This window comes from Nothoprocta perdicaria, unplaced genomic scaffold (genome assembly GCF_003342845.1).
Source record: "Nothoprocta perdicaria isolate Ctin4 unplaced genomic scaffold, notPer1 scaffold_28, whole genome shotgun sequence".
In the NCBI taxonomy this organism is placed as follows: Eukaryota; Metazoa; Chordata; class Aves; order Tinamiformes; family Tinamidae; genus Nothoprocta; species Nothoprocta perdicaria.
This window is the reverse complement of record NW_020455510.1, coordinates 5,691,071-5,711,074: the sequence shown is the minus strand read 5'-3', so window position 1 is coordinate 5,711,074 and position 20,004 is coordinate 5,691,071. Positions and strand designations below refer to the sequence as shown.

The 20,004-nt window shown below is 40.8% G+C and overlaps 1 protein-coding gene across 1 annotated transcript in view; it reads right to left on the bottom strand.

The window, feature by feature from the left end:
• Positions 1-3,539: 3,539 nt before the first annotated feature.
• RMDN3 (regulator of microtubule dynamics 3) overlaps positions 3,540-20,004 on the bottom strand; it is an 18,262-nt gene continuing 1,797 nt past the window's right edge. Inside the window, exons 2-12 of the mRNA XM_026041105.1 lie at positions 19,047-19,239; positions 18,435-18,581; positions 15,515-15,782; positions 14,921-15,023; positions 14,060-14,120; positions 9,425-9,500; positions 8,558-8,635; positions 7,924-8,022; positions 6,571-6,624; positions 5,767-5,847; positions 3,540-4,054 (exon numbers count right to left, since the gene is read on the bottom strand). Of these exons, the coding sequence (XP_025896890.1) occupies positions 4,001-4,054; positions 5,767-5,847; positions 6,571-6,624; positions 7,924-8,022; positions 8,558-8,635; positions 9,425-9,500; positions 14,060-14,120; positions 14,921-15,023; positions 15,515-15,782; positions 18,435-18,581; positions 19,047-19,239 (1,214 nt within the window). The 3' untranslated portion in view covers positions 3,540-4,000. The remainder of the gene's footprint in view (positions 4,055-5,766; positions 5,848-6,570; positions 6,625-7,923; positions 8,023-8,557; positions 8,636-9,424; positions 9,501-14,059; positions 14,121-14,920; positions 15,024-15,514; positions 15,783-18,434; positions 18,582-19,046; positions 19,240-20,004) is intronic.

The following is a 20,004-nucleotide window of genomic DNA, read 5'->3' as shown; positions in this document are numbered from 1 at the left end:
TGGGCCCGTCCAGCCTGAGGAAGAGGAGGCTGAGGAGGATCTGCTAACTATGTACAAGTACCTCAAAGGAGGGAGCAAGGAGGAGGGGGCGGCCTCTTTTCAGGGGTGGCAACTGGCAGAACCAGAGGAAACTGAAGCCCCAAAAGTTCCACAGGAACTTGAGGAAATTTTTTTTTTTTTTTTAACAGTGATGGTGACAGAGCCCTGGCACAGGCTGCCCAGGGTGGTTGTGGAGTCTCTGTCCCTGGACATCTTCCAGGGAGGTTGGACTCGATCATCTCTAAAGGCCTCTTCCAACCTTAAGGAGTCTAGGCCTTAACCATGCCCAAGTGCTAGGCCCCGTGTCTGCTTATGGGAATTTCTCCTCAAAAACAGAAGATCCCATAAGCAGCAGAATGGTATTTACAGCCTCAATTCCACACCAGAGCGAGGTGAAGGGGGCAGAAGAGCAGGCTTCATGCAGGGAACAGTTCTGCTACTTGGGTCTTCTGTGTGGGGGAAGACAAAGGGGCCCCGTGGAGAGGAAGGCCACTCACAACACCCACAGCTGGTCATTATAGAGGTTTATTTAAAAACAACTTCCATTGAAGCACATCACTTACCACTGAGTGTGGCTGTATTACATATTTTTTTAAAAGGAATTTAAGGACTAGTCAAGATATTTACATACAAAATCTGCTGTATGTGTAACCCACATTATTATAAAACACTGCTATATAAACAATAATGTTATATATTTCCCTGTAATTTCCTTTTGTATTTCTCATACCCTATATGTGTACAGATACGATGACATTGTATAGACAGACTCTCTCCTGGCAGTCAGTTTTCTTCATCTACACATATATATTGACATCAAAAGCAAAATATCAACACAAGTACCTTCAAATAGGCCCACTTTCTCCCTAGATAAATACTTTATTTCCAACAGAATAGCACAGCGAGAATAAATTAGGCAGCTTCAATTATTCCTTAATATAGTAAATTAACCACAGGTAGGTATGTTTTCAAAATAGGACTAGCTCCAGAAAAACTACCATCTCACCCTCTGATCAGACTTAAGGAACAGCTTCCAAAATTTCTACCAAAATTTTACTAAAAATAATGTATACTTTGTGGTCCTAAAATGTATCCAGTGCAGGAATCTTTACGAAAGTCACATTGTACTCTGGGACTGGTCAGTAAAGCATGTGCAAATATAAAACAAAACTCATTATTTCAATGTTGCCTGAAAGGAATTAAAGTGCATTCCTCTTGTGAACAGCAGCGGCTTCCCTTGTTGCCCTCTCTCCTAGCGTGCACACCAAGAGCCTAACAAGAGGAGGCTTCATATTTTATTGCTTAACGAGAGTTATAGTCATTAATCACATTCCTCTTACTTTGTAGAGCAAGCTAGGAAGTGAGAAAACTAAAGAGGTTCATTTGATCATCACGTTGCAGCGCATACGATTCATTTCAGAATGAAAACAGAATAGAGCTTTTACCTACACTTGAAAGGCTCTCCATGCTTTGTCATCTCCTTTCATCAGGTTCTTAGAAAGGCCTTTAGAAAGGCATCAATTCCAGCAGCTGCACCAGAGCTGAAATACATCTGTTAATGCCTGTGTCCACCCTGGCTCTTTAGGTAGATGCGGTGCCTCCAGGGGAAGCTGTTCCTGTAGGAACATAGGAACAACAGACCTCAAAAGCTTCCTTAAGGAAGAGATGATACCACACACACAAAGGACAAATGGAAGTGGAATGGCAGATCCTATACTTTTAACCTCAAATTGAAGTCTATTTAAAAATATATGTCATCCAGTCACAGTCCAACCTGCCTTACATACATCTTCTGAGATGTTTCACCATATACTTTCACTCCCTATGGAGAAAACTACCTACTATTGTCTGTCAATAATAAAACAAGACGGTTTTTGGTCTAATTTGCAAACATACTTTGCTTGGCCTGTAACCCAAAGCATTCTTCCTGGGAAGTTTTACTTCATACCCGTTTTCAAGTTAACCATCATAAACGTGATCCATCCACGTGAAAAATTCAAACCTAACTCAACACAAAACCCCAAGCAGTAGCAAAAGGAAGATCAAATCAAGCCACTATTCTCAAGCCTACTTCACCTACACAGATTCACAGCCTCTAATTTTAATTGTTTTGAAAGAGACATCAAATAAAATATCTGAAAGTCAAACTAAAATACACGCCTTTGGTAACTGAGAAATCTACCTCCAGAAAAATGCATAATTGAGAGACTCCTCAAAACAGCTCAATGTTTTGACGATGTAAAAGACACTTGTTTGCTTGCACTTGTTTGCAAAGTAAAGCTATCAACCCTTGGTATTCCAAGTATTTCATTTTTCCACCCTTTCTATTACATATGCTGGAACCACTTACTTTTAGTAGATGATAGTGTATAAAACAACACACAATAGCAATCACAATTTATTAACAGCGCTCTAAGTGGGTAGGGGAGGGTACCTGGGGACCTTTAGGAGTACAACATAAACCTCCCTTTCAGAAACTTCTTGTTGTAAGTGATTATTAGTTCCTACCAGATAAACCCCTGCAAACTTTCTGTGAAAAGATCAATCATCTCATCATCACCTTTTGGCAATCAATGTTCAGAATCTGGATTCACAGACTGTTTTAAGCAACCAAAAAGAAATAATAATTAAAACTCTTTTAAAACTTCCAGTCTTTAATATTTACATAGACCAATATGGTCACCCACTCAGAAATACTCAAAACAAGGCAGACCCCTGTAATGTGCTCATGTGAAACAAGAGAGACAGACTGATCATTCCACAGACTGGGCTGAAAAGAAAAGCACGCATTTAGTATTGAAGAGTCCTGTTAATTAAAATCTCATATCCAGTGATGAGGAGGAGAGTTTTCCATACACACACATACACAAAAAACAGTGATCAAGCCGAGTCTTAGAATTCGGCACTCTGTTTAAGGTGCTGAACTACTGAACATGGTTCTACCTCAGCATCTTTGTCAGTGTACAGCATGGTTTACCTTTTGGGTTTGGTACCTAGAATCTGTCACAGCAAATGTCAGCTGTCAGTCCAAGTTTAAAACCTTATTACTTGCATTAGATAAAGCAGTAATATTTCTCTTAAAAATAGATTTCATATCGTGACCAATGTCTCACCGGTCCTTTGACAGTACCTTTTTGCTTGAAAACCGGTAGTTAAACACACTTGGAATTAAAAAAAAAGGAGTGTTTCCAATATCATCATTTTCACAGCAAGGAAAACGTTGGCAACTCACTTTTCTAAGGCATTGTAGGTTTTTGTAGTTACCTTTATCTAGTATCAGTGTCCCTGCCCATTGGAGTCCATATGCTGAGAAGAGTAGGAGGATCCCACTGCCTTCAGCACATAAGACTGAGGTTAAAGAAACAGACCACTGATCACAGTGGCACTGAACTTCAGCTCACCGAAATAACCATGCAAATGACATATAAGCAGTTACTTTAGCTGGTTACATTGATTTAATACATTATTTTCAGGAAAAGTCAAAATAGTGAATCAAAAAAAAAAAAAAAAGACCTTGGGGGAAGACTCCTATTGGAATCAGTTAACCTGAAGTTCAGCATTTCCTATAAACTGACGACTGCATTTCCCAAATAGCAGCCTTCTGATAGTTTGTTAAATGTGTAGAATTTGTGCAATATATTCTTTGGAAGTTTACACTAAAAGAATGTGAAATGAGAATCATGGAGCAGATAACCAGAAGCTAACAAACATAATTAGCTGATCCCATTTGTAAACCAAACATATCCAGTGCTGTAAGGAGGGAAACAGACAGGCAATTTATCCGATTAAATCCCAGCAAGATCTTTTCCTGGAACTGCTGAGGAGACTGCTGTGCATTTTGCTTGTGAACTCTTGCAGTTTATCCACGAATCGCAATCAACTTTGTCAGGATCATCAAATCCCTTTAATGGGGCTAGGTAGCATCAAAGGGAATGAGCACTTGTTCTTCCCAGCTTACACATTATTCTTCCCAGCTTAACTGCATCTCCTCAAGTTCCTTCTTGCTTTCTGCATCCTGGAAATGCAATAAAAGAACTGATAAATATGAAGATACCTCAATTACCCCTTTTCTCCTCCAACCCCCTAAGAAGTTTACAACACATCTTCCACTCCTGCATCTCTCCTAAATGGTTCTTTTTCTGCACATTCTGCACATGACAGTCTTTGATGTCTATTTAAGTTTTCCCAAGTATTTAAGGGATTTTCAATAGCAAAACTCTATCCTTTGCACTCTCATGGAGTTTCTTATGAATTTCCTCCTTTCTTGCTTTTCTGATACAAGTTATGAGACTGATTCTTTGAGATGAGGAGAACTCAAGTTTGCAAAACACTTAAGCCATTCAAGCCATTGTCTTCCTTACTAGACTCCTATTTTCTTTTAATTCCAGATGAAAAGCCAGAATTGAGGGCTCTTCTGCCCCTTGTTTTCTCCTGTCTTCCTAAAAACCTCAAGACTTCTCTGATTAAATTCTTGCCCCTCCGATACAGGTTTTTTCTTGCTATTTTCAAGAAAACTGTCCTGTTCCAATCAGTCTGTGACGAGGAAGCTCCTCATCTGGAAGAGCTAGAGTATTTCCTTGGAAAGTCAGGAAGACTGGAACTCTGCTTGACACCTTGGCTTCCCTACATCTGGCAGCAGGTAGCAGCCAGGTAAATCCCGTAGTTCTGGGCAGCACCCTGCAGGTGGTGGCACAGAGAAGTCAGCATGTTGTCAGATGGCTGGCCAAGACTTGCATGCTTGGGGTTTAAAGCTCAGTACAACACTTGTGGTGTAGCCATGCAAAGCGTAGCTGTGGCTTTAGTAAAAGAGTCCCATGAAAATGCTGTGTGTGTTTATAATGCAGCCCAACATCCTAAATGTTTATTCTGTTGGATTAAAGATGCAGAAGTAAATTCTGGGGAACTTCTTTGCCTCACTTGCATTTTCCGTGATATTGCAAAGAGCATCTGATTAAAGCCAGCAGCTGCTGTGGCTTTAACCAGTTTCTAACTGGCAGGAATTTGATGGCACCTTCTCTACGATTTTTGCTTAATAGGAAATACAAAGCACAAAAAGCACCCCCGGTTGGGAAATACTCTCACACAGCCATTTCTAAGACATAATACACTCTACTCACTCTCCATAACCTTGCAGAAGTTGAGCTGGAGTGGCCTAGGTAAAAGAAAAACAACCCCAAATCCCACAGACGGTGGGCAGCACTCAGCAGAAACATCCCATCAGTCCCAGTCTAGAGGATCTGAGCAGCTGACTTGGCACCCACACAGTTACATCTAGTTTGCTCCTCTAAAGCCACACAGGTAATTAGAACAAGTAACACGGCCCTTAGACACCACGTAGCTTAAATGCACCCATTTCAATTAAGCTGCTGCATACAAGAGGCCTTGCCCTAGGCCAGCACACTGGGCAGCGTGCTGCAGGCACTCAGGGGGTTTGCAGAAACTCCCATTTGTGAGTTGCAGCTAATTAGACCTGCTGGATTTGTGCAGGGCATTCAAATGTGTCTAGAGCCTGTCCCTAGAAGCAGCAGAGTATTTGCATGGTGTTATGCCAGACTTCTAGGCCCTGGTAAGATGCTACTTGGTTTGACTGAGGTCAGTTTTTCTACATGTTCAGATTGTTAACCTCAGATTGTTAACCTCCAGATTGTGTTAACCTCAGATAAACCACCCAGCTCAAGAACCACAACATCTTCCAGCGTGAGCAAAACAAACAGCAGTGACTGCTACCTCCTTTGTGTTGACTGGCAGCTCTGAAGCACGATTCATCCAGAGGAGAGCTGCGGAGTTATTCCCCAGGTCCCTGTAACACTGTGAAGAAAAAAACAGGGGTTAAACAAGAGACAAGAAGCAGGAAAAAGCTACCACACGTTATAGAAAACGTCTAGCAACTGATAAAAAGGGCTACTTCCACCTTTTAAGCATTCATTCTACGCACTTTCAGGTTTCTGGTATTTCCTGCAGTATCTCTCATTCACAAAGCATTATAAACACTATCACGCCATGGAATACTAGATTTCCTTTCCTTTGGTTTTGTTTTCCTTGGGGGTGAGGAGGTTGCTTTTTTGGTGGGACATTTTCCCTCTTTTCCCTCTTGTTCCACTATTTTCCCTGGTCTATTCCTATTTCCACTTATATGGTCATAATTCCTCATTATTCCTTATATCACTTTAGAAATGGAAGATGTTGGCGTTCTAACCTGTTGCTTAGAAGTCACTGTAGCCACTTTATATAGTATTTCATCTGTTAAAAACAACAACGATGTTCCACAGGATTAAAGGCAAAATCCTACTGAGAAGTGATTTCTAATATATCTGCACGAGACGATTTACCCTTTAAATATATACTTTAAAATATATATACATTTTTAACTTATAAATGCTGCTTTTGCATGGAGTAATTTAAGATAGAGATGAGAATCACTGCACAGATAAAATGTTTTGCACATAAAATTTTAATACCATTATTTCTTATCCTAGAAGCACACGACTGAATTAAATAAGCAGCAAGTCTAGTGAGAGGGTGAGTGGTTACCTTGGCAATGTACACTCTTCCTGCCTTAGAAAATCCTGGACTCAACTCCTCAACCTACAAAGAACAGAGAGGACAATAGGACAGGGCACAGAAAAGCAGACATTTAATCATTAAATATTGCATCTCCCTAAGGAGAAAAAAAAAAAAAAAAATCAACAAAAATCCCAGGAAACTCCAATTTAAGTATACAAATCAGTTTAGGAATTTTATGCAGGTGAGGCTGACTTGGTTAGTAAAGCCCTCATGTTCTCATAATGTGCCTGTGATTCCCTGGGATGCCAAGTCTGGGGAGCCTTCACTACCTCCTCCAGCACCTGCGTGTACAGCACTGTCGCAGCAATCTCATCCATTTTGCCTTCTCCTCAACACATTGGTGCCAAAGCTCAGGAAATCTTTCCCCAATTTTCTGTTTTTCACTTCCCACTTGTTTATTACCAATTTCTAATCATTAATGCTCTTCTGCTTGCTCTGCATCTAAGTTGTAGTCATCACTCTTCATCCTCATCATTTTTCCACTATGTTATTATTATCTACCCTTGAGCTTGACCTGCATTCAATTTAAAACACCCTCTACCGAGATTCCTGAGCAGTGAGAACACAAGACAGACAGTGTCCCTGCTAGGGTAATTTATTTCTGTAACACTTCATTAGAGGCACTCAAGAGTAGTTCTCATAAGCTAAGCCTAGACCATCTGCTTAACTCATTCATATTGTGCAGACCCTAGCCCCAAGCAAGGGCTACATGCTCACAAGTGTGACTTGGGGCATGTCTTAAATATATTTGCATCAACAAGGACAAAGAAAGAGAGGACAGGAATAGGATTCCTATATCTTAGGAAATATTGTGCAGAAGTACATAAACAACGTGGCCCTGAAGGCTTAAACAAGTGAGGTTCAAAAGTGCCAGCTGAGAAACTGGACCTAACAGGATATTCATCTTACAAAATACTCAGAGAAATAAAAAGCGGGAGAATATTTGGAATATCTATGGCAGTTTTGCCATGGATGAGTTCAAACTTCTCTTACAGACCATGAAGGGATCTAGACCTTAAGGATTTAATATTAAGCACTGTATCCTTTGTGCACTTTTTAAATGGAAAGACAAAATTCTCTGAATGGTGTGGATCTAGTTCTGAAGTCTCCAGAATGCTTTTGATTTTCTGTCAGCCTACTCTAAAACAGTATCTCCACAATTTTTGCTTGTACCATATTTTCTTCCCGCGATCATCAATGCAGCTCTGTCATGGGACATTTGCAGACTACTGCTTTTACACAGAAGACAGGTATTCAGATGCCACATTTATCATCCTATTTGTCAGGTGAATGATTCCTTTGCTTATCAGATTTCAGTACCCTTAAAAAGTTTTCCAGTGCATCTTGTACAGTGGCTGTAGGAGGGGCTTCAAACAAAGCAGCAGCAGTCTTTTTTTCAAGCCATCCCAGATGAGAAACCTGCAAAAAAAAAGATGAAACTATCATACCTTCCACGTACAAAGAGCATAGGCAAAAGGATACAAAGGCAGTGAACTATCCAGTTTTATGGAGCTTCCTCAAGCACCTGGGAGAAAGCCAAAGCTCAGGATAGTGCCAGCAGCCCTCGCTGAGTATACAAGGGCAGCTACTGAACTAAATCTGATGTGCTTGTCTTTTCAAATAGATATTGCCACAGGTTTACAGTGTGGATGGTCTCAAACCCAAACCACCTGACTGCAATCAAACAAGTTCCTGGCAGTTCTCACCTATCACAGGAAATCCCCACACAGAGCTGTCCTGTCTCCCACATTAAATCCAGCACAAGAACATGCCCCCAAAGATCCCTCAAGACATTTCCCTACAATTCCACCTGCGTTTTTGATACTGTATTGCAATTCAGCAACTGCACAGATCATACTCAAAGCTTACGGTGGTGGATCAAATACACCTTTCACCAAATTTCATCAAATTCCAAAGAAGGAAACAGTAAGAAAGTAGTAATCAACCATTTTACCTGGTAACACCACCTGCCCAAAAGGTAGTAAGACTTCGGATCATCAGGTTTCAGGGAAATCGCTTTATCAATGTGTTCCTATGGAAAACCACCAGCCACACATATTAGGGACTTGTTACACACAAACACCCACAGGAACAGATAAACTCATGTGGAAGGAGGAAAGGAAGGAGAAAGTTCACAATTTAATTGCCAGCAATAATGTTACAGCTATAAAGAGATTAGAAATTTCTTAGAAGAGCTTCAGTGATCACAGAAAGGCAGCATCATCAGCCTCAAAATTACTACATGAAAAAAAGCTGCTCTACTAACTTTTCAGATCTTCGACTGAAACCAAATTATTAGTTCTGTGAATAGCTAACCAGGTTATAATTATCCACGGCCTGTAATTGATGCAGGTGGCTCCTCCCAACCTACAACACCCTTGTTGCAGATAAAAGGTAAATAAAAGACTTGAAGGCAGCTAAGCACTGTGAATGATTTGCACTTCCTAAAGGGTACAAACACGCTCGCATCTAACTGTTGAGGATAAGCTGGTGTATCACTTATTTACCCCATGGTGATTCCATGTTTCAAGTTCACGGTTTTCCCATAGTACGTGTTTATTTTAATGGCAAAAGCCTTTATTCCTCCTCTCTTTCTGAGACTGTGTGCACAAGCACATGGCCAGACCCACTCCCCTTCATCACACCGATCAACTGCATTAATGGAATCGCCTTCCCCATTACCTTCACATCACCCCCAAACCTTCTCTCTTTTTGACACCTATCACTCCTGTAAGAGCTTAAACCTATTTCCTAGCTCACTGAAATGGGAAAAACGCTGTCCAAAACTCACACAAGGACAACTTCCCCTATTTTTACTCACCTTAAAAACATAGCCAACTTGAATGCGCTTCTGAATGCTCTCGTGTTCCGCTAACTGCCCACAGAGCACAGCATACCTACACACAAGACATTTTTAAGACATTTCAACTCCTGTTAGCAGCTGCAAAAAAAGACACATTTTACATTCTGTAACTATCTCCCTTCTGAAGTGCCTCTAAGTTCCACAGTTTACTGGGGAAAGCAGGGAACATCATGGAGCTTTACAGGAAAGGGACACACACAGGAAAAGTATTAGCTGAAAGGAAAGCAGCAAGTCAAAGAGCAGTGGTTTGACCAGGCATGAAAGTTGGGAAGCATTAGTCACTGGAAAGCCTTTTTTCTATATAGAATACTTTTCTATATAGCATACTTCTACACTCTGATTTTTCTGTTTTTAAACAATGAAACTGTGTGAAAACCAAAGCCTACAACTACGAAAGCCCTAGCTACTGAAAGCTCTACTTAACTACAAGGTAGATGACAGTCATTCACTAACAACACCATATCTACAGCACACTGAATGGCTACTTTGAGGGAAAAAAAAAAACAGTAAAACCTACCTATATCCCGCAGCCCAAAACTGCCACCAAACTTGGGAAACAAAACAATAGGGCTTTTTTCAGTGCTCCAAGTCAAACTCATTTAGATTTTACCAATAAGAGACCGCAAGGGAAGGAGAGTGCCTAGTAAAACCATCAGCTATCATCCCTATGATATTTCCACGATGTAAAATTAAAAATCAGTATGAGATTCCTCAGCAGCTTTGTTCACAGCAGTCCCAAGATAAAAAGCCCCAGCTCCAGACATATCTGCTTGGTTTCAGCCCTTGGCACAAACTCTCTTCTTCGAAGGGCGCCTCGCAGTCCAGAAGGGCTGGTCTGGCCCTTGGTCAAGACCCTGCAGGTCTTTCTGGCTGGTGAGATCTTTGGATCCCGACTTCCCTCCCTCTCTGTTATGCCAACATAGTGTCTGCTTTCATCTCCCCTGCTTGTTTAGCCTGGCTTGCTCTTCAGTGCTTGAGGTATTCATTCCCATTCGTTTTTGCAAAATGCCTTGGGATGAATTTCACGAGAGGCACTATCGAGTTGCAGAAAGATTTAACAAACCATAACAGGATGGATGAGAAATAATGAGTTAGCAAAGGGGACTTTCTTCTTCTGTAAACATTACATACCCTCCAAAACAACAATCGGGTATCTAAGCAGATTACCAGAACCTTGTATTATGCTATTTGCTGGATTAATTAGTAACCAGAATTATTCACTAAGTTGCAGACCTCGATCAAACCACAAGACCCCATTGGAACTTCAGCTCAACGCGGATTTCCCCGTTTATTAGAAAATGAACTCTGTCGGAAAGAATACTGATGAGAGACTATCTGTTTTTCTTTCTTAAATCCCAGGGCTCCATACATGCAGCTTTGAAAAAAATAAACCCTACATTTTCAAGGCTGCACTCTTGCTGACACCCATTTGAACAGGACATTTGGCTTGAAGATTTTAAGGTCAGTCCAGACTGAGTCTCAGGCCCTTTGCTTTCCATATCAATCTGGAGAAACCACTTAACTATCAAGCTGCCAAAGCCTTCAACCAGTCTAGCCACAAAATACTGCACACAAGAAAGAATCACCACAAGGATAGTATATAAATCCATAATGCTCGCAACTTGTGTTCTGCATTCAATTCTGGCTCTCTCTCCTAAAACGAACATTGTAATAGAATCATTTTTCTCTGGCTATTGCTCACCTAATTTCTATTACTCTTAACATTGCTCCTAGGTAGGGTTACAGACAGTATGGGGAACTAATCAGAATTCTGATCAACGGCACCAATCCCAGAATCAAGAGACCCTATAATATATTTTGAAACTATGTATGAGCCAACAGCTCCGAGCCTTCAAACACTGTGTATCTCTATTTCACATACTGTGTAACATCATATTCTTTTTCTTCAGGGGAAAAATTAACCAGTGTAAGAACAGACTGTAATCAGAAAAGTCTGTGACCAGTCCACAACCCAGAGCTGAAAAAGGAACCATTTCCCATTTTATTTATGATAGAAAATTATTTCTATTACTGATAAAGGTAGCTATGTATTCCTTTCCACTAAATCCCATGTCTCCCACATGCAGCTCTGCTATTTCCTTTCTGCAGCTGCTCTTTGGAATGAAAAGAGGCAGATGTGTGCAAAGACAGGAACTTTGCATCTGTTCAGAGCAGGGGGAGGTTCATGGGGATGAGAGCTCGTGCACTCTTTCAACAAAACTGGTCCCAAAAGAGGGGGACCCAGGTTGCAACAGAAGCATCGGGCTCAGCTTTAAAGGCTCAAGATTTGCTCTTGGAGACAAATGGTTAAACATCACATAACTGCCAACACAGCCAAGATATCATTCAAAAAGCCCATGGATTTAATGGAACCATGCTGAGGTCCTTACACAAAATTCAAAAGAAAGAAATAAAAGAGTATCAGCTTTAATAACACATAGCGCGGTACCCAAGAGTTCACCCAAATAATCTGAACCTACTCACATTTCAGACAAGCCTCAGAAGCCAGAGCTCCTCAAAAAACTCTTGTGTCAGCTAGTTGCATACACAATAAAGCTCTGGTTTATAAAATTCATCCATCAATATTTCCCTTTGAAGTGGAATTCTGCTCTGTAAAGCCCAAGTACTAAAGCAGCTTCAAACTTTCTGAAGAGTCAATGGGGTGACTAAAATGCATTCCTTCAAGAAGCTAAAGCATCTGTTCAAGACATTAGGCCCACTGCCTGCCCCAGGACTCTTGCTTTATATCAAGAGTTAAAATGACAACTGCTATTCATGACTAACAACCAAAACACAGAGCCTTTTTAAGGCCATAAATGCATTTATTCCCAAGTCAGCAGTCCAAACAGATCCTCCAGGTACAACTGTTCATCTCAGAAGAGCATAGGTCTCCTTCAGTAAAGGCATTTAACATCCTAGGGTTTTTCTGAAATTAAAAAATCTCCCCAAATTCCTCTTCTTTTATTGTTTTACAGATGAGCATGTAACTGCTGATCAACAGTGCTTACCAAGCAACTAACCAAAGGCCAGAAGAGCCTACTGCCTGCCCCTGTTTTGTCTGCAGAATCTACACTGCACTGTATTTTTGTGCAAAGACAATCTGTTCAACTGCTCACACACAAGTTCCAACAAAAGCCTGTTCATAAGGGCTACTGAGGATACCAAGGTTCCTGCCCTTCTCTTGCCTATATGCATACCAAAATCCTAACCAAATGCAGCAGTTATGCAACCACAGTACTTTTTTATATATTTAAATCACAGATCACTTGATTGAGTATCATGCTGGAAAAGAATCCCACGATTTTGCACAGAAAAAGCCATACACTGCCACTGCTGCCATAGCAGAAAAGGCTTAAGACATGTGAGCACCATGAAAGCAGCAGTTTCTGCTTGTCTTTGTGCACTTGATGAAAAGAAAACAAGACTAAAGGGAGAGGAAAAAACTTGTTCTTATTTTGCCTGTTTAGCAGTTTTACTGCTTCCCCATTAACAGCTGTTTTACATTCACTTGACTCTTCCTAAAAAAATCTTCAGTAAAAAAATGCAATTAGTTACAATAACTGCTATGTGTGCTGAACTGAACCAAAAGACTAAAAACAACTCTTAAGCTTAGTTTTGGCAGATTAAAGTTTGGCAGATTAATTTAAAAATAACCACTTTTGTTGATTTAAAAATATCAAACGTGTAACTCCAGAACAAACTATTATTTGAGTTCAATGTTCAGTTAGCATTTTCTGCTACTTAATTCCAAAACTGTAACTCTTTGCATAGTTTTGACACCAGTGAGAGTTTAGGCAATATTTATGTAAGGAAAAATCATAGCCATCTATTAGAAAGTTGCAGAATAAACACATAAATTCATCTTTATCTTTCAGCATCAGATTATGAGTTTCTGTTTACGAATTCCAGCGTTCAGTGGCAGATATCACAGTTACACAAGTCTCTTAAATCAAGAGGCATCTTGTCCTCACAAGGAAGGAGGGATTGTCCAACATCTCTCCATCCCAAGGGGGCTGGTGCATCCCTGCACACTTCTTCCCTAAGAGACCCTTTTAATTGTACAAGCCTTTGAAATGTCAAAAAGGAAGAATATGTAGTTTCATTCCCAAACTTTGGCTGCTGTAAACCAAATAGACCTTACTGTACTTATTTACCTCAAACCCATTTTGTCAATAGCTAACTTTTCTGGACTCATCTGGCAGCTGATGTTTCACTGTAACCAGCATGAGCTAAGTGCAGACTGTCAAAAAAACCCTGACACCACCTACCCTCAGTATCCACAGAAATTTATTAGCTTTAGTGTTACCTTCTGTTCAAGAAGTCTTCTGGACAACCGCTCTCTCTGAGAAGTTCACAATAAAATGGCCACAATTTAGCAAATCCAAGTCTCTCTCTGTAACTGACTACTGCCTGTCAGGCTATTACTTAGGCCAATTAACCAAGGCTGTTAATAATGGCTGGCTAAGGAAAACAGCATTAGTGTAGGATACTCCCTAGAAGAGGAAAGTGACATTTTGTGTTTTTTAATGCAGCTTAGCTCACACATATTCCTTTTCCAATGTTACTTAAGGATGAGAACTAAGAGTTACATACCACTGGTGGTACTCAGCACTTTGATCCCATTTCTGTAAGGCAGCTTCTATTTCTTGCTTCCCTGCAGAGAAATTCAGAGGTAAGAAATTCAGTCGCCATTTCTCCTAGCTCCTTTCTCCAGTCAGAGTACGATAATAAATGGCATAAAACTGTACACATTCCTTAATTCTGGAATACTTTGGCTTGAAAATGCCCTGTGAACAGTTGCACGTTATTGCAATTATATGGAGCACCTAAGAGTGCTCAAAGAGATCATGCAAATTTAAGCACATAATGGGGTTTTGCCATGTTTGAAAGAAGAGCTTTAAGTGTTTTAAATAGCTGTAGTGGTTTCCAGAAAAGAACAATTTAGACTACTGGGGAAAAACAAAACAAAACACACAACAGAGACTATTGTGGTATATTAAATATACTAAAAAACAAAAAACTTCATTTAAGTTTTGTACCACTTGCAGTGTTCTAAAACATATTTGAAATGGTGAAGAGGAATCACAAAATGAAACTGAACAGATTTTGGTAAGTAAAGAGACGTTTAAAAATTTAGGGTTTTTGTTTGTTTTTACACTTGAATATCATGGCAACACAAAAAAGTTAAATGCATTACAGCAAAGACTTCTCATCACGCCTGTATTGTGTGGTTTGAGAAAACAGATTTACACAGCTTAAGTTAGCCCTGCCTGGGTTTACCTACCTTTTCTGTGTTTTAGAAAGCAAAATTTCAAACATATACCATAGCACTGCTGTTACTCACTTCCTTAAGGAAACCGGAAAATATACAACATTGTTTACAATGCAGAGTTATTAAGCCGAAGAGTAAAGCCAGCTTGAGACATGGCCAGCCCTGCAGACTCATTTCCTTACCATCAGATGCATACGATTTCTTCTCCTCTGCATCTTCTGTGATTTCACACATATCACTATACGCTCGGGCCAGGCGCCACAGAAAATCTTTCTGGTCTGCGTACTGCAGTAAAAGCACAAATGGCATCTATCAGCTCTGTGGGAAACCCATTCTGCCATGAACAGAGGACACGAGGAAAAAAAACAAGTGTGGATGTACACAACAGGAGTCACACAGACATGTTCTGAAACCCACAAACGGCACCAAACCTGCAAAAAGCTTTAACAGATTGAAAACATAAAGCCCAAACACCTAACGGTCTCACTGGCTTGTTTTGCAATGAAACTGCAATGAATCGCAGAGGATGACAGGCCTCCCATTCTTTCCTCATTGGGAGAAAGAGGAATTTGCCTTAGAATTGGAATCTGATCAAATAATCTATTAATTCATTCCCTGTATTTCTGCTGAAAGGGTGATTAGTGATTCTGCTGACAGAGTGGCTGGAAGCAGGCCCAACTGTGCAAAATCTAAATCCCTAAACATGGTTTCCTCTCTCCCAACCATTTAGTTAAAAGCATAAGTCATTGCTGGACATATAGAAAGTCAACCTTTACCACCAGTTTGTTATTAAGGAGCAGCTGGAATCCTTCTCTCTTTTCCTGCTCATCTCCGTTATGCAGCTGGTCAGCCTGCTGCAGGAGCTGCCCCATGCCTTCCTCCACTGAAGAGTCTGGGATTAAATGAACATCATCCTCGTTGACCAGCTCTAGAGAATCCCTTCGTGCAGTCCTCACTGTTTCACAGCTCACTTCATCTTCCCCTTCCTCGCTCTCTTGCTCTGACTCCCGGTCATAATCAGACTCAGCATTGGCTGTTGTGTACCTTTCAGAAACAAAAGTGAAACAAAATTACACTGAGTAGTTATAAAACTGTCATAGGCAGCAAGCAGTTCTCTTAGGCCTTTTATTTTTAGGAATTAAGCATATTCCAAACAGACCTGGGCCATACCAAGGTGGAGATTGAAGAAGAGAATGTCAACGCTTGATCCAACACATTCACTCACCCATGTAGATGTAATTTGAGTGTTTTAATCATATCCTGGAGATTTTCTAGTACCTATAACACACTGCCTGCGCTCCAAATATCAAAGAGCTCGTTCACACTGACGTGTGAAAATGTGCAAAAACAGCAGGAGAGTCATCAAAAGCATTTCAAGCAGATGAGCCACACCGAGACATCACAAGTGCACAAAAACCCAGGCAATGACTAGCTGCTAAATTAGTCAAGTGAAAGAGAACCAGGCTTAGATCAAATTTTCTGAAAATGGTTAAAATAAACAAACATTTAATTCTAGATGCTCTGTACAGCTGCTATCTCAGTAAACTATGCCCAAGCTCTGTGCTAAACTTCAAAAGCTCCGTGTTGCTATTTGAACTCGTTGCAACCAGGGGGGACAGGGAAGGCATTAGGTGCTGTATTCCCTTCAGGCAGCTTGAGGAAGTTGCCAGATCATCTCATCTACTGTCTGAATTTCTCACTGTTCTCCCTAGGAAATTCTAGTGCTCTGTATGCGAAACCAGCTTCATCTGGAAACAAAGATATGTGACCAAAGTCCATATCTAGAGAAAGCAGTTACAGCAGTTTGGCCTCACAAAGATAACGAGACACATTTGGCCTCACAGAGCTTCAGTTTTCCAAGAATCATTAGTTATAATCAAGCATTTACCCTCTCTACCAGAGGGTAAATGAATACCCCCTCTCACCACAAGCTCTAGCCCTCCTTTGTAGTTTAACACATACCTGCTTAAGCAGCACTGCCTTCAATAGCTAACAAACACATTGAGCTAGATGACCCCAGCACTGCTTCACTTGGCTACTTTGTTTTCTGTACTTAAAACATCATCTCTTCAAATTCTCTCTGCAGTTCAAATTAAGTATGATCAATTCTCATAACACTACAAACAAAAATTTGCCAGAAAGATTATGGGATGTGGACGTTACCCGCAAATTTCCCTCAAGTACGTGATGATGAAAAGTTCTTAAACGTTTTAGTATGTTAAGGCCTTGTCTAGTACACATCCTGAATGGAAACATCCTATCTGGAACTCAAAACTACATCTGAAGAGGAGACAAAATAGGCCAGAAGAACCATGCAATGCCAGAGAAACATTAGAGAACAACGATACAGAGAAATCAATATCCATAAAACAGTTTGGGACCTTTGGCTCCTGAAAGCTTGTAATTAATTAATATGAGGCAATTACCAGAAATGAATACATTGTTGAAGTTTATCTACTGAGATATCCTTTATTCTTCCTCCCAGGTGCCCCTGAGAAAATTAAGGAGTCTTCCCCAAAAAGCACATTTCCTACCCAGATTTTCTAATAAAAAATATTTAGTATTTAATCTCTAAAGGGCAACATTGCATGCTATAGGCATTGGTTCCTGAATCCACTAATTTTACACCTTTTTGTGCAGGATGAACACCTGGGCCAAACAATTACTACTCAAACATATTTTTGAAATCAGATGACAGCTGCTTATTCACTAATTCTCTACATCAGAAAACTATCTACAGGTGTTAAATAAAATGTGAGAACTCCACCAACTATCACCAGCTTCACAAAAAAGTACCAAGGTTTTGCAATAAAATATATTCCTGCTCCACAGTTCATAAAGGCCTGGGGAAGATAGGCTGGGTAAAAATCAAGCAGCTTGTTAGCCTCTACAAGGACTTCTAATTATTAGAAAATAGTTAATTTTATTATACTTGGGTCTGGTATCTGTTGAAAAACACCATCCTTTTTTGGTAGGCTTCACAAAATATCTGCTGGCACCCCTTATAAGTCAAGGCATTTGTCTTCAGAATCAAATATAGATTACAGTCTTAAAATACTCCTTCACCTTGCACCTTGTTATTCTGGAAATCTTGCATATTTCCCCATCACGAATCATTCACTTTCTTCATCTCCTTCCATACAACCACTCTGAAACCCTATGCACTCCAAACAAAACAAAGCAGCCAGATAACCTAGATGGGACCGAACTCCTCTGTGCTCCTATTCCAGTTATTGGAGATACTAAAAAAAAAAAAAAAAGTGACGTGTCTTTGTGGCAGGGACAAAGACTGTGCCCTTTGTTCTGGGAGCCAGATACAGTAACTGCTTTGTCCTGTGCTTGCTAAGCCCTTTTACAGGGGGGCAGTTCGCACGAGCTGACTGGGCATCTGGCTACTGTTGAGCAGAATGGTACAGCAGAGGATTCTGCCTGCCTTGCTCCCAGGGGTATCAGTTATTTCTCTCTTTAAACTGCCACGTGCCACCCAGACTGCCAGCGAAATGCCACTGGAAGGCTCCAGCTTCCCTTGTTTAAACAGTCACAAGGGGCTCGGAGGGAAAGTTTTCCTTACGAAACACAATAGAGGACAGAACAATACAAGAAAGGCAGGTGAAACCTCCTCTGTTATAGATTGCTCATACGTAAGTATGAGCATAAACCCCATAAAAACAACTTCTTACCCAGCGTTCTGCTTACCCTCCTTCACTTTCACCATCATCTGTATTGGCTGCTCCCGAGCTGGCTGTGAAATAAATGGAACTGGAGCCTGTGGAATCACTTCTTTCTCTGGGAAATGGGAACCGCCTTCGGCGAGTTACTTTCTGCGTTTCTTCTAGATGGGACCTTTATAGGAAATAAGAAAATGAAAAGAAAGCACATATTTGGTAATGAAATGGTTGCTATTGCCCTTCCGTATGCCCTCTCCACTACATTCTGTCCAATTCATAGGTCGGTTGCTCTTCCTTATACAGAGATCGTATTATGAGGGAGCAAACTTTGCATACCACAGTTAAAACCAGCCTGATTGCAGCAATCCATGCTCAAAGGAACAATCACATTGTGTGCATTCCTAGGATTTCCTCAATAAAGGGATCCCAAAAGATCTCACACCACACAGGACCTTTTAGACCTATCAAAAGTTGCCTACAGTTGGCAGCAATATAAAACCACAGAAACAGTATTCTACTTTTACCTCCAGACTCAACATACTTTTAACCAATGCCAGTTGTATTTCTGTGCATCTGTAAGTTTTTCGTGTGTAAGAACAGACCAATAGATAGAAAAATACTGAAATACTGAAAAACTAACTTGATTTCAGCAACGATCTCGGCAGCTAAGCACTGCAAGGTGCTTCGTAGCTCCTGCACCTCCTGCCGCAGCTCCGCAAAGTTGCTCAGGATGAAGTCGAGGCGATCGAGCACCTGCTGCTCCTCGGGAGGCAGAACGGGAGTGTAAATAGCACCATCTCCTGCCTCCATGGGAAGCTGCCTCCTGGGAAGAGCTTAAGGAAGGGGAAGAGAGAGAAAAAGAAAAGGGGGGAAAAGTTAATTACATGCAAATGGGAAAGAATTCAAAACAGGAAATCCTGATTCCCCTAAATTTTTGCTCCTAGAAAGTGACAGGGAATATGAGGCTTGCTCTTAGCTATGGATATCAGCCCTATGGCTTTTGTTTCTTTAGCTGTTTTACCATTCCTTTCTTTGATACCAACATGTAGCCACCCTGAATATAATTTCTATGTTAATTAGAGTTTTTCTAATAGTACTACAAAGAAAAGGAACAGAAACCTTTGTTAAAGCAAATATATATATATCCCACAAATCTTACTGAGTATCAAAGACCACTGCAAATGAGGAAACTGCTCATTTTTCTGCCCGATTATCCATTAGTTTCACTTCTACTCTATTTTATGTTTCTGTATTAATACAACACGTGCACACAACAGACTGTTTCTTTTTCCTGAATCGCTATCAACTCTGCAGGCCCTAAAAAGCATTAGTTTACATGACAATCCACAGCCACAACCCAAGCCAGCTCCCTTTGGGCAGGGAAGACCAGAAATAAAGGCCTTATTTCCACCTGGGGGAAGCAGAGGAAAAACAGCAGTTTAGGCCTTAAAAAGCATAAGCGATTTGGGGTGTTTAGGACCTCCGGGAACCTCTCTCATTTCTCACGGACTGAGCAGCGCAAAGCGCCCGGGCTTGGGGCTCTGGCTCAGCAGCCCCCGGGCAGCCTCGTTACCGCAGCGCGGTCCCTACCCTGGCTC